General features: G+C 28.7%; 1 protein-coding gene across 2 annotated transcripts in view; it reads left to right on the top strand.

Moving 5' to 3' along the window:
• Positions 1-15,352, top strand: part of defl (Integrator complex subunit 7) — an 82,395-nt gene extending 67,043 nt beyond the window's left edge. For both annotated transcript variants that reach the window (XM_085827639.1, XM_085827640.1), the window contains exons 17-22: positions 3,478-3,581; positions 3,710-3,778; positions 6,011-6,158; positions 13,510-13,608; positions 14,679-14,861; positions 14,976-15,352. In XM_085827639.1, the coding sequence (XP_085683765.1) occupies positions 3,478-3,581; positions 3,710-3,778; positions 6,011-6,158; positions 13,510-13,608; positions 14,679-14,861; positions 14,976-15,236 (864 nt within the window). In that variant the 3' untranslated portion in view covers positions 15,237-15,352. The remainder of the gene's footprint in view (positions 1-3,477; positions 3,582-3,709; positions 3,779-6,010; positions 6,159-13,509; positions 13,609-14,678; positions 14,862-14,975) is intronic.
• Positions 15,353-15,575: the final 223 nt, after the last annotated feature.

The raw sequence follows: 15,575 nt of genomic DNA, 5'->3' as shown, positions 1-15,575 counted from the left end.
GATTTAATAAAAAAAAAAAAGTCTGTTTTAAACCTTTTAAAGCTCTGTACTTTTCATACAGAGCAATAATTTGATTAATGTCTATTAAGAGTTACTAGTTAATGCTACTCAAGCTGTATATATTCATTTCTACCCCTTTAAATTTAGTTCCCTATGCTAAAATAGCATTTAGTATATCTGTAATTTAGTGTTAAGTGTGTAACCTCAATTTAGCATAAACGAGGTTAGCACTAATATACACATTAACTACATTACACTTAATTTAGTGTAAATGTAGTTAGTGTGTAACCTTAATTTAGTGTAAATGGCAATGTGGTTAGCTTTGTGAGGTAATGTTTGAATAATGAAATATTCTTCTACACCTACACAATTATTTCTGCAACTCTTCATAGTGGCATACCTTTATCTGCACAGTTATTTGCAATGAATTGTTCAACATTTTAGTTAAATGAATAAAGTATTTTACAGATAACTAAGCTATATGAAGGTATAACACAAAGCATTGCATTTTTTTCATGCTTAAATGTCAGCATATTATGAACAATCTATCTTTGAACTAAGTGGTAAGAATGAACTCTATTCAAATAATTTATGGGGGGAAATTGTTAAAAAAGTCTATTTGACAGTAATTTTATATATATTGCTCAAATTATGTATTCAACAACTGTTTTATTTTTGTTTAACTGTATAGTTTATCAAGCAAAATTTTAAATTGTAGTGATGATAAAAGTTGGATAACTGTTGCTTAAGTTTCGTAGTTTGTTAAATTAGTAATAATAATTTAGCTCCTTAATTATTTCAAGGTCATCACAATTTTTTATTCATTGTATATTTTATGTTGCATAATTAATATTTCATATTGCATATTTATGCATTTTATTTTATGAAACAAAAAATAATAAATTTTTTAGTCTTACAGAACCTGATAGAACAGCCACAAGTATCATTTTGATATCAGTAATTAAATGTCTTTAAATCTTTGTTGTAATCTTTATGTAAGATAACTATTTTTTTAATTTCTCTTGTGGAATTAATAAACTGAGACTTCTATATAATAGTTAATCACTGAGTTATCTGAATTGATTGATGAGTTATTACCACTATTTAACTCTTAGCGTCATCCCTAATCAAAATTTTATGGTTATAATTAACCTCGTACTTTTAGACTATGCTTCTTACCATTAACTTTGCACTTTCTTGTTTGAGTGAGAGTTTGAGAAGCCAAGAAAAATAGGATAGAGTTTAATTCAAATCCAACTATTAATAAAACATAAGAATAATTATCATATTTTTAATCATAATTGGGCTTATAATATTTTCATAAAAATGCTTTTTTTATGTAAAAATAAATTAAATCCTTAAATTTAGCTTGTGGATTAGAAATAGATGATTAAATGTTCACAGATCAAATGATTTTTTAACTCATTTTGACAATATTCAAATAGATGTTAACAGAATTTAGTTAAAATAGATGTTTAACATATTTTATATTATTAGTATAAAGTTATGATATATGCATATCTTATTTGCAATCAATATGTGGGCAATTATGGGTGCATTTTCTGTATACTCGCCCCCTCCCCATTTTAAAACACCTTCTTGTTCGTAGCATTTTTATTACCTTTTTTAATTTTATGTTTTGTTCTTGTTGAAGAATTTTAATATAATTGATTTAGAGGTATAATAATATTTGTACCATTTTTATTACTTATATAAATTAATGCAATTCCTTTAATTATTGTTACATATAGTTTTTCCTTGAAATATGTTTGCCTAACTTGGATTTTTAAATCATTCAGATGCTTGTACTTTCAATATTCAAGTTACCATAAAATACAGGGATTAACCATCATCTTGATGCAGGTTTCATAAAATATTTTCTAGACATTTCATGTACAGTATCTGCAGAGCATTTAGTTTTCTTTAATTGTGGAATTTTCTTTTCATTCTAAGCTGTTGTGGCAGTGTTTTGATTATCATAAAACTAACATTTTCCTCTTCCAACATGACACATTAGTAAGTATAATGTGGTATATTTGCATGCTTATAAGCAACTTCTAAATGAAGAATTCCCTTCAAGCAGAAATGATTCACGTTTTGTGTAATAGTAGTTTTATCCTTGGGGCTGAAACAACCTCAACCTTATGAAATCTCTTACTAATATTGATGATGTGAAGAAACTATTGGCTATTTCTTTGTTATTTACTTTTATATGGTTCCTCAAGTCCTATTCATATTCTGCATATCTTTAACCTTCACGTTTATTTTTATTTTGTCTAAGCAGGAAGTAGTGAGAAATTTTTTCACTGATTCTAAACCAGAATTAATTTTTTGACCAAATTTACGTAGTTAAGATGTTATAAATCACTAATAGGCATCTTATTTTTATGCAAAACTTTTGCATATTGTGGCAAGTTCCATAACTATGCTTATATTATATCGAACAGAACTGAGTCACTTGTATTGAAAATGATGAAGAGTAATTGTAAGTTGCCTTAAATAGAGATACTTACTCACCTAAATAATAAGCAGGAATGACTTCTTTGGGAGTTCTGTAGGGTTGAAATGAGTGACTTCAGTGAGCATTTCTAGGGAAAACTGGCTTTAGAATGTTTTTCAAATTATGATAAATGATAAAAATTTCAGCTGTGTGCTACTTATATAAATTGATTAAAGTTCCTTAAAAATTAGTAAAATCTGAAAAACAAATGTGTGAGTGATATAAAGTGATAAGCTCAATTCAGTATTGAAGTGACATCTTCTGACATTCTGCTGTTTAATTAATAAATTATAAATTGGGAATTGAGAGTTTAAGTTACTCTATATTGTTCAGCAACAAGGAATTAAAATGTTTTAATTGTTCTCCGATATTTTTATGTAATGTTTCATCTCATTTCTGGGATGTACAAGGTGTTTCTAATTGAATATCGGGGTTTTAACACTTTACAGTATTTATTATGTAAAACTTAAAATTGTAATTAATACATTAAATAAAAAAGCAACTTAGTTATACCTACTACAAGTGTTCAATGGGAGCATCTTTTGTCACATGGCACACATCAAGTTGAAAACCCTTGGTCATCTTGTACTGTTCCCTTTGCAAAGGCAGCCGGTATTTTCAAACTGATGATACCATCTATGGATGTTATTATCACTTGGATGATCACATCTGAACTTAATCCGGAACTCACATTGCACAGTAACTACAGATTCAGTCTTTGCAAACTGCAGAAAACATAAAAAGCTTTCTGTTCACTAGTCACCATTTTTGCTACTAGCCTTTTTGGCACATGCATGTACCAACAAACAGAACTGTTTGAGTTGCTCTTTTATTCCTTGTATTAATTATGATTTTAAGTTTTACGTAATAAATATTACAGAGAATTAAAACCCCAATATTCATTTAGAAACACCCTGTATTTTAAAAGAATATGTGTTGATATAGCTTTTACATTTGTTTTTATAATGCATTTTCAGATAAGGAAATGTGCTAAAGATTTTAAGAATCTGGCTGATCAGTATGGTTCCCTCTATCAGTCTGTGTTTGATGCTGATCCTAAGACTCTTATTAATATACAACTGTATCCTTTGAATAATATTTGTCTTTCAATTTACTATTTAAAATTAGTCTGACTTATTCTCTTGTATAGAATTTTAAATCTATTTAATTTGTGAATTTGGTAAAAGAAATTCTTTGACAGTTTTAAAGATTACATCAGGGTTGTTTACTTATAGCTCAAGCAATTGATAAAATATCCCAGCACAATCAAGGAATGGGGTATGTGTGAAAAACCTTTGACTTTTCTTAATACAGTACAAAGTCTAATCTGGACATCCATAATCCAGAATGATCTATAATCTGGACCTCAAACCTACAAACTTTTATGCGTATGCGCATGCGTGTTTAATGTATAACAGACGGTATAAGCTAGTCTAAAATTATCTAAGGCATTTCAATTAATGTTGCAGATTGCGCTGTTTCTTAATCTTCTAATTGGATCTGGCTTATTATTTTTTGCAGACTGTTAGAACAATTTTATAAAAATTAAGCTTGAACTTTTGATTATATCAAAAAGAATTTCCAATTCTGAAGCTGCCAAAGGCTCTACAAAGTGAAAGCATGTTTCGATGTCCATTAAACAAAAAGTGGAATTACTGCAAAAAATGGATAAAGGCTAATCCGTCTCAAAATTATGCGAGAAGTATGGCATTGGAACAACTTACATTGATAGAAATGTTTAATAAAGTAAACAAATAAATATTAAGCTCTTTTTTTTTTTTTTTTTTTTTTTTTGTAAATTTGGTACCCTTTAGATCATAATTGTTCTTTTTTTTTCATAAATTACTATTTCATATTTTTATTGTACCATTTCTGCATGCCATCTTTCCAGATTTAAATTCATGATTTATAATCCATAAAAAAACCCTAATCCGGAATCGCCGAAGTCCCGACGAGTCCGGATTACGGACTTTGTACTGTATTATTAAAAATTTACTCTTTTATTGCTGCCGCATTTTGGAACTGTTCTTTATGATAGTATTTCATGTTTAAATTGGCTTTGCAAATAAAGATTTTTAACTAAAATTTATTTATATAATTTCTTTTATAAATGGTATGTTTTAAAAAGTTTTTTTCCTTTCTTTGTTTATTTAAACTTATTAAATTATTTTAGTTAAATAATTTACTCTTCATTTATGCATATTTATTACAAATACTACATTAAAATTAAAGTAGGCAAATAATTTTGAATTATGAAAAGACCAAAAGAATACTGTTTAAGAAATAGTAATGCCCTGTGAAACAGTTTCATATTTCATGATGTCAGAACCAGAATATGTATAATTACTGTAATGAATTCTTTGTCAGATTTTAAAAAAGGGAGAATAATAGCTTCATTCGGTTTTCTCTATGTTGACAGAATACTCATAGTCATGTAGAGAAGATTAAGTATAACTTCAATAACTGCTAATAAGTAACTTCATTTAATTGTTATCTGTATAAAAGTTAAGCATATCTAATCCCTGCTAAGTAGATGCTGGAGCAATAAAATTTTTATTATTTACTGTGCTCTAAGGAAAGCTGAAATTAATTAAACTAAATGTATTTCTTACTGTTGCATTTGTTAACTGGATTTTCTTTTTAATTGCCTTTTCATGTATTATTAAACACACTTTTTGTATATGATAAAGAAGTAAATCTTTACATTGTGGTATATCATATGATTGCTCAAAAAATTTATTTTAAATATTTATTTAAAGACGTTATCTAATGTAGATTCTGTAATTCATCAAGCATGTAATTTTATTTTAGAATTTTTCATAAAATATTGCATATGAAATGAGGATTTCAAAGTTTAGAAGTAAAAAGAATCTTATCCCCCCTCCATCAAAAAAGATATAAAATGACGAATACAAATAATTAAAATTTTTGAAACTTCAATCTCTTTTTATATTAAAAGTTAATAGGATTATATTTTCATAAAACGTTTTCATTTAAAGATAGTTTTCTACAGACATTCAGGCACAAAAGATTATGTCTAAACAGATACTCAAGACCCTTTTTTTACAATTAAAAAAAATTACACACTAAAGCGACAGCAAAATATAATTGAATAGATAATATTTCTTAACTAAATTAATTCATTTTATAATTTAAAAAAAGGGAGATGGTCGTGGAAGATGCTCAGAGTTGTGCATGTGATATGCTCAAAATAAAGAATTTTTTTTGACAGATCTTTATATCAGTAACTGAAATGTTGTTATTATTGTAATACTAAAGTAATAAAGAAAATTTTATTCTGCTCATGAAAATTTAAAATAAAGTGCATGTTAATATTTTTTTAATTTTTAATATCTGTATTAATAATGTTCTGTAAATAGAACTTGAAATATATATTTTGTGAACTGTGAATTGAATTTGAAGTACACTATGAGCCATAACTGAAATAACTTTTTTACATTTTTAAACTCCTTATTTTAGTTATCACTTATATTTTTTATTATTTTCTAGTTTTAATACTGGAGAAGAAGATATATTATCCATTGAATATTCCAAACAGTCTTTAGAAAATTATCAGATGGGAGAAGCTTGTCGTAAAGCTTCTGCTGTCATACGAGACTTTTCGGTAAATTATGAAGAAAGAGTTGTTTCTAAACAGGTATTTGAGACCCTTCTTTTACACATAATGAAAGAACTGTAAAAATATTTGAATAAAAATTTCTGAATTTAATTAATTTGAAAATCATTCTTAGGCTGTATTTTTAAATTATTTTGTTACAAAAAATGTAATTAACAATATGCATTAATTTTCTATGTTTCTGTTCATGATCAAGAATATTAGAATAAGTGATAGATGGAAAAAGTATTCACTAATTTGTATCACCCAAATTTATCTGAATTTAATATTTAATTCATTTAAAAAATGGTTTACAGTCAGAAGACAAAATAAAAAGTATCTTCTCTTCAAGAACAAATTGTTCTGTTCAGGATAGGATGCTGTCATAGGATATGTAATTTCCTGTATTGATTGAAATTTTTAAAAAAATGATAATGGTTTATATAATTATCAGTTATGAAGTTCTGTTGGAAAAAATACCAAAGCTAACACAAGCCAGAAATCTATATAGATGTTTGGATATGTTAACATTTAAAAAATTTTCTGCATGCTGTTTTAGTATCACAAATCCCAAACGCAAAAGGTTTTGGAATTTGAAATGTCATAATAAGTAGTAATCCTCTTGTGTATCTCATGCATTACTATAAAGTAATCATTCTTAAAAAATTTAAAAGGTGTTTTTTTTTTTTTTTTTTTTTTTTTTTTTTTTTTTAAGTTTTAAGGGCGCATTTTTTCAGTCAGTTCTGAAGTACATAAAACTTCTGTGGTTAAACTTTTTCACATTAGCCACTAACATGGAAAATCATGAAAAGTTACGGAAATAGAAAATGCATGGAAGAAAATATAAACTTTTTTTCAAAATTAAGGGAAATCAGAACTTTCTCCGAAAAAGTCTGTAAATTAAAAAAGGATATGGATCAATCCTTCTACATAATAAAATGTTCAAGTTTGATGTAGTAATAAATAAATAAATAAAATTACTCTTCTTAAAAAGAAAGCAAAGGAAAATCTATTGTAGTCTTTTAAATACAAAAAGTATTTTACCCACCTCATATATTGTAGAACTTTATCCACCCACTGCTGTCCTCTTCGTCTGTTACTAAACTAGTTAGTGTGCCTAGTCATGTTCGTCCTGCTACATACAAATGTAATTGCTATCATTTTTCAGTTTAGAAATATAATTTCGTTTCAAAGATAAATAGTGTGATATAGAATTTACCATACTCTGTGGCTGTACATTCTAAAAGAATATATTAATTAAATGTGTTCTAAAATGAATATTAATTAAATGTTTTTTTCTCTATCTATTGTAGTTATTAGCCTTTCAGCTTTATTTTAATATGTCATATGCATGATGTATTATTATATATATATATATTTTTTTTTTAACCAAATGATTATTTTTCCCGATTCTGTCTTTCTTTTTGAAAATCCTATCTGATTTTTAATGGTTTAGATGCTCATTTTGTCCTGTATATCAGAATAATGAGTAAGATAGATTATATTTTAAAATTTTCATTGTATTTTGTGTAAATACGTAAAATTATTTAGTGTACTTTAACTGGTTAGTCATTTTTATAATGGAAATTGTTCAGTTTAATCATAGAAAATCAGTAAAATTAGAAGTTTAACTTTGGGAAAAGTGATGTTGCATTTCATTTTGCGTTATAAGAAATTATTGCTGTGCAATTTGTTGCGTTTCAAAGGAATGGAATGTTATTATTTAATAATAATAAAATTAATGTGACTTTGCTTGCATTATCTTAAAAGAGAGGGCATTTTAGACATGCCTAATTAATAACACCTGCCTCTTCTGTATGCCTCAAATAATCATGATCAGCTCATAATATTGTCTTTGAAGTATTAGAATCTTTACAAGTGTTATGTTCTTTGGCCATATCTAGGCACATTCTATAGCTATCCATAATAGAGCCCAATTTTCTTAATGTTGCTGCAAAGCATTAGGGATAAAAGGTGCCAAACTAGTTAACTGATTTTAAACTTGGAAAGTGTGGGAGGCCATTGTAGACCACTTATTGTAAATCATTAAATGTTCACTAAGCCAGTTCTGCATTATAAATTCATTATGGAAGTTTTCAATATCATGCTGATGTAAAGCAGTCCCATCTGGAAACATTGCACTCTTATATCAGTGTAAAAGGTGTGCAGTGAGATATGTATTGTCATTACTGTCAAGGAAGGCTTGCATTAATGGTACCAACTGAAGACATTCCACATAAGAACACAATTACCTCTAGCTTGTACAAAACTTTATTGAGAAGAAGAATCCATACATTTATGTGATCTTCTTCATATATGAATTAAGCCATCATCTCCAAATAGCTAAAATCATCTGAGCCACCTACATAGTGTCTATCATTCATAGCATTATGGTGTCATTCTGCTGTTTGAATGGCATCAGCACTGGAGTGTAATTTGATACAATGTTTCTTTATATTGATACAATTCATCTGAAGTGCAGATGGTAATGTACGTGTACCACCTGTGACATCCACCTTTTCATGTACTGTTAATGTTTTTCTGAACTGAGGTATTTTTGCTTCTTTTAACAGAACTTAAAAGATTATACTAACTTAAAGGAAAAGAATAGTTTCATTGTGATCTCTATACTTTGTCTTGATCAAAGAATGATAATTCATGTACACAATTCATGTCTATGAAACCTACACTAAAAGCATGATTGCAGAGGCTCATAACTTTGCATATTTCTGTTTTTTATTTACAGTCAGTTCTTTGGCTGATGAAGCAGTCATAAACTTTGAGTAAAATGGTAATATAAGTTAAAATAATACCTAATTTCCTGCATCTTAGTTATACCTGCAAATTCTAGTATGTACATGAGATTCGTCAAGTTTATGAAAATTTCTAATGCTTTTAGAGTTTTTAAAGTAGTTAATATATTGTTTTGAAACCTTAGTGTTTCATGCATTGCAGAAACTTTGTTTCTTGCAGTGCAGTACATATCCTTGCCAATAATACCCTTGCCAAATGTGGGGTTATTATCATTAATGCATTGTCCATACAGCAACATCACATTCCACCGAGTTTACTTTCTATGGAAAAAATATGTTAAGACTAATTCAGATTAAGGAAGTATGTATAATTTAAATAAACCTAAATATTATTCTAAATAAAAGAAAAAACAAACAAATATTAATTAAAAGCATTTTATAACAATTATTTTTTGAAAAAGCTGGAGATTTTCACTTGGGACAATGACTGATGCAACTCTTTAAAAGTTTTGCAGCGAGGAGCGCAGAGTTTTTCAGTTCCTCTCAGAAAATGTTCTCTTCTTCCTTCATTTGAATCGATCTTCATTACAAAATTGGATGGCTCTGTGGCTGTTTTAAAAGCTTGTTTAATGTCTTGAAAGTTAAAAGTGTTTATATTTTTCTTTATTGTTGCTTTTATTAATGGTTGGTGTCAGATCCAATACTTTGTTCACCATTTCTCGATTAATTCTTTAACTTCTCTTTCTGTCATATCTGAAATATCTTTCTGCCAATTGTTTTTGCAATTTGTGTGATTACTTTGACATAATTTTCAGTTGATGGAAGTCCTTTAAAATTCTTGTTGATATCTGGCCAGAGCTGACACAAGCATGTGCTCAATGTTGATGATATAATGTCATATGAATGAAAGTCAAATTGAATAGAAACTATTAAGGTAATGCATGCATTCAAAGTCAAATTAAATAGAAACTATTAAGGTAATGCATAAGCTTTCTGCAAATCCACATTCAGCAAGGGTTTACTGTATTGAATTTAGAAATTTAAATATAATTAAAAAAGTAAGTAGAAAGAGGGAGAGGAGCTAAAAAAAATTATTTTGGAAAGGATTTAAATAGTGATGAGATCCTAGTTTTATGAAAAGCTGTTAAAGAAATAAGTAAATCAAAATTGTTATCAATTATTTCTGTTATTATATGAAAGCAGTTTTGAAAAATTGCCTCAATTGTATTGTTACAAGAATGACTTTTTTTGCCCATGGTGACTAAATGAATGGAAAAAAAAATTAAATGCTGCAAGTTGTTTTTATTGTTTAATTTTCAGCAGAATGGGCTGACTCTAAGAATATTTTCATTACTTGTAATATAAATATGAGCTAGTAATTCCCTTCCTTATTTTTATTTTTACTTTTTTTAGTTCTCTTTGAATGCAGACTGTTCTTTTTTCTTGTTTTATAATATACTAGTAGTATGTTTTATCATATGTACTTACTTAATAATAATTTTAAAATGCTAAAAATATTCTCCATAATATTCTATTAGTTCTGCAGAGACAGAAACATTTTTAGTGCAACATACAGTCAAACCTTATTATAAGGTCACTTGGAAAAGGGTTACCTCATTCGCAAAATAACATTTGTAAAACTCCTGTGTAATACTATTTCACTGTTTTATTACATATAGTATCAGATCTGAAATATTTGTATCTCCTATATAGTCATTTCAAAATGTAAGCCTATGACATATCTATTTGCAGTTTCAGTATTTTCCAGGAAATTTCCTGTTAGTGGAACTATTGTTGATTGTTTGTTCTTTTCTAACTTATTTTTCTTTTGTTTGTATCATCCTCCTGATTTTTGTCACTTACAAAACAACTATGATATAGCAATAAAGCTTTGTTTCAAAAACAATTTTGAAATATTTACAACTATCTCAAAGTGAATCATTTGATATGTTTTGAATAAGCACAAACTTTTGTCCTAGTTTTCATTTATGGGTTATTCAGGAAAGAAGTAGGAAGATAGTGACATCCCTCATTCTGAATGGATATCTTTGAAAGCAAAGCTGTCATATTCTGCATGCAGAATATGACATTGATGCATGCATTAAAACAGGGCTAAATGGGCTATAACACCAGAGGGCACCCGCCTTTTGCATTGGTTGTTTTCAAAAGTTGATGATAGTAAAGTGTATTTTACATAATCATGTGATCATGTGGTTATCTAGTAAATCATCTATTTTTTTTTTCCTTTTTGGGTCATGGGGAAATCTTTTCTGAAGAAGTCCTTTATACCAGAATTGTAAATCCAACAGCTGTGCAACCTGGCAAAATCTGTTTAAAATAACAGCTTTATTCACGTTTATGGAATGTCATTATTTCCTGAATTTAAATAATGGTATTAAATTATGTTTTGAATCTTTAAAATTAAAATTTGCTTTTATTTTCTATATTATTACATATTTGCATTTGTAATTACATTTTCTAAATCCTTCCCGACATACTGTATTTACTTGCATATTTGCCTGCTTAATATTTTTCAACATATGCTTTGAAGCATCTAATTTGTGATAGTTATGTAAAAGTTATGGAGATATAATAAAGTACATTGGGGGAAGGAAAAAATTGTTGCTGAAAGTGATAATTATAGCCTAGCTCTCTGATATATTGAATTTGGCATTGTTAGTACATCTATTCGTGTGTGCTTTTTAAAGTGCAAAATTCTTAAATTCAGAAATGTACATTGCATAATTTTTCACTCTCAATTTTTAGGAAGTGAAACAGTAAGTACAGTGTTAGGACAGTTCTCATATAAGGTTAACAATGAACCTAACACTTGTTTTAACAGGAAAGGTGATTTGTGTGCTTAACTTTCGAACATAAGTAAACTTTCGAAATTAAAACTACTTGGTTAAATCATATTGGCATGGATTTAGAAGACAACTTTCTTTGCATGAGTACTTGTTGATAGTGTTTAAATAAATAATTTTTATGTACCATTTAAGTTTTAAAGTGACATTAATTATTTTAAGTATAACAGTGTATAAAAACATATCAGCCTCAAGCAAATGACCATATTGACTTGCAATGAACTCTTTTTTTTCTTCTCTATAATGTGTATTAACCTTTTCGTGACGGCGCACCTTTGTTTAAGACGCTCGTGCGGGACAGAAGGGTATAAAAGGCAGTCACCGCACAGGATGGAGGTTTTGCATCGCTAAGCCTAATTTTATTTTAAAAAAAAAAAATCGGAAAAACAAAAGTTCGCTTCTAGCATCGTAATTTTTGGTATTATTTTAGATTATTACTTGAGTTCTTATATATGTTAAAATTAGCACTTAATAACATTTTTTTCTTTATTTTACATGAAAATATACTTAAAAAATTGCTTATCTTGTAAAATAATTTTCAGAAGCGCTATTCAAAGTATACCAAAGTTTTAATTGATAAAAATCCATCAATAAAGTTTAAAATTAATAAAAAGAACGCAATAAAGACTATTTACAGTAAGAAGTTACAAAATTGAAAATGAAAACGAGTGGGGTAAATCTCGAAGCACAGAGAAGTATTACTTTCTAACTCTTTAAGAAAAATTATCACTTTTAACTCTTTAGAAAATGAATCATTACTTTCATTTGCGTTAGTAAATGGTTCACTAACCATACGAGGGTATTCTTTCTCTGATAAATAGTGCCTTCCCGCCATAATAGACCGGAGTTGAGGCTTTCCTAAATAAAAAAGGAAGGAAGAGAAATACATCTGAAGGCAATGCAAAACATAAAGAAAACTCTGCACAGTAACTCTAAAAGACCGTTCGTAGTAGAGGGGGAAATAGAATAAAAAAAGGAATTGGATATAAATCAGATATGAGAATGTTTTCATTAGCACGCAGCGATTTAAAGAGCTCACCTCTGTTCACGCTTTCTCTCCCTGCCCCTACCCTTGAACAGCTGATGAGTAAAATACCAAAGTCAAGCACAATATATCAAACTCAAGGTCAGGAACCTAAAACTGTGTTCATTTCAAAAGTAATGGACATAGGATGCCATCTAGTGGCCTTCAGAAAACGTTCCACCTTAAAATGCGTATACGCATCACCCGTCCTCTGAATGCAATGTCTGCTGATGCGTGGATGGGACGCCCGGCTGTAAGAGTCGTTCTTAGGGAATGCATATATGGGACGCCTGTCCTGAAAGAGTTAAATGTGTCAGTGGTCTTTCAGTGTGCAATATATCTTTCAATGTGCAATATTTCAATGTGCAGTATGTCATTGAAATCAGTGATGCTATTCATTATCCCCTTTTCCCTTATTTTGAAAATAGAAGATGAAATTGGAATTACATTCAATTATGTATTTGCTCCTATGTTCAGGATATATACTGGCTTTCAGTTCTGATTTTAGTGATCGATAAAATAATTGAAAGTTCCTAGCATTAGGTCATAACTAATGGGTTTTTGTCAGAATATTTTTTGTTATTTGTTTACTGATATATGACTTTATTAATATTGTTATTTCTTCTCAGTTGTATTTATGTTATTTTTATAGTTTCAAGAAGTCCTAGAATGAGTATTTAGATTAATTAACTGTTTGCAAATTTTATTTATGTATTTATTTTTCTTTTAAAACGTTATTTTAAATGTTTTAGGAAACGGATTTTTTGCTCAAGATCAGCAATGAAATCTTTTTAATTCCATTGTGCTTACCTAGATTTTTCTTCCAAGCTTTACAATCTACCAGTATTAAAGTAAGTTTTATTTTCTATAACTTGGAAAGTGAATTTTAATTTACTTTATATTTAATCTGCTTTCATAGCTATAATAAATAACTATCGTATCAAAACACACCTACGTTTCCTCCTTCTGGAGGGAGGTTCGAATCCTGCGAATGGGTTGGCTGCATGAGCGTTTTTGTGGTTTTTCCCCATTTGTAAAGTGTATACGAGCCAGTTTCCCTTAGAAAGTCCTCCACAAAGGCATCCCTCCCTTTAGGCAGATAGCCCTGATGTGCTTTGTCATAATTGAATAATCCAATCCAATCCTTCTGGAGTATGATGATCTCCTGGAGGATAAGCATTTGGGAACAAGTCACATGATATATCTGAAAAACATAGCAGTGTTATCATTTCAAAATAGCCATCTGTTTTCACCTCAGATTAGGACATTCCTAATAGATTTTTTTCATGTTTCTGAAGATCTTATGCATACATTCCTTGTTAATTGATTGCCATCAGAAATCAAATTCTATGTGTACTATTCAAGGATTCTTCAAACATTATTGTAATGGAATTTTGTTTTGATTTTTGTTTATAATATTTTTTGCATCATGGCACTTAAGGTGATTTCAAACTGACCATTTTAATCACACAAAAAGCACTGTATTTCATCCTGTAGTTAGACACTCTACAGAAATTTTCATCAGCCCTCTTAAAGTTACTATAAATAGTCATACAATTTTTGCATTCATTGCAGTAGTGATGTCAGAAATTGCTGAACTAAAGTAGCAAGAGAAGAATGAAAAAGTCACAGAAGCTAGCATGTGATTTCAGAGATAATGTGATTTTTGTGACTTCACAGAATCATGAGCTCACACGACCTCATATCATCTCAAATTCAATCCCCAAGGGGGGTTTGTAGATTACTAATTTAATATTCGATTCTTGATCATTATATTGTGTATATTAATTTTGATTGAATCTTTAAACCAGATGGCTAATTTTCCATTGTTTAAATCTTCATCTCTTATCTGCTTATTTAATGTGCATCTGTACTTTTCTGTTTGATTTATTTTACATTATGTTACCTTTTGCAATTTTAGCTAGCAATATCTCCACAACCTAAAATTTCTGGAGAGCCAATTATTATACAGAATACTTCTCAATTATCTATAAAAGTTGAAGGAGTTGTTCAGCATGGCTCTAGACCTGGCTTGTATCGAAAAGTAGATAAAATATTAATAACTGTTATAAGCCAACAGAATCGGAATACTCAGGATATTAAGGTTAGTAATCTGATTTTTGATCTGATGTTAAATATTGTGTCATTAATGAAGAAAAATCAGAATAACTCTTTTTTTTTTTTTTTTTTTTTTTTTTTTTTTTTTTTTTTTTTTTAGTCTTTTCCAGATAACACTAATCTGACAACAAATCTTTCTCAGTCTGTGACACCTCATTATGATTATTTTCATGCTCAGTTTCTTCTTGGTTTTCCTATTGCTGGAATTCATTCCATAACAATTGAAGCTGCGGTCATAGATGACAAAGAATCTTTGTGGAAAACTGGACCAAAAATGGTACTGATGGTAAAATCTTTCGATGACAGCAACAATCAAAAACCTGCTGCTCGACCTGCTTATTCATTGCGGTTTCAAAATTAAAAATGTGTAAAAGTATGCAGTACCTAAATTTTTCATAAAATGTATCATGTAAATAACTTTTATTTCAAAAAGTAATTTTACTTTTTTTTAATAAAATATATTTTTTATGTAAAATATTTACTTGGAAAGTTTTTTTTTTTAATTGTACATATCATATATTGTATTTGTATCAGCACATTAACCTTACAATAGTCCCATTCCATCTGTGATATAGTATTCAGCATGCCAGACCCTGCAGGTCTGTTTCTGTCAGTGCTGTTTAAATCATACCTTTCTTTTAAAAGGGGAGCAAACAACAGGAAGTTGGAAAACTTTTCTATTTAATTATTTGTATTATAG

This window comes from Stegodyphus dumicola, chromosome 12, assembly GCF_044657685.1.
Source record: "Stegodyphus dumicola isolate Sdum_Otavi_A_Nest chromosome 12, ASM4465768v1".
Taxonomy (NCBI): Eukaryota; Metazoa; Arthropoda; class Arachnida; order Araneae; family Eresidae; genus Stegodyphus; species Stegodyphus dumicola.
This window is presented reverse-complemented; position numbering and strand designations above follow the sequence as displayed.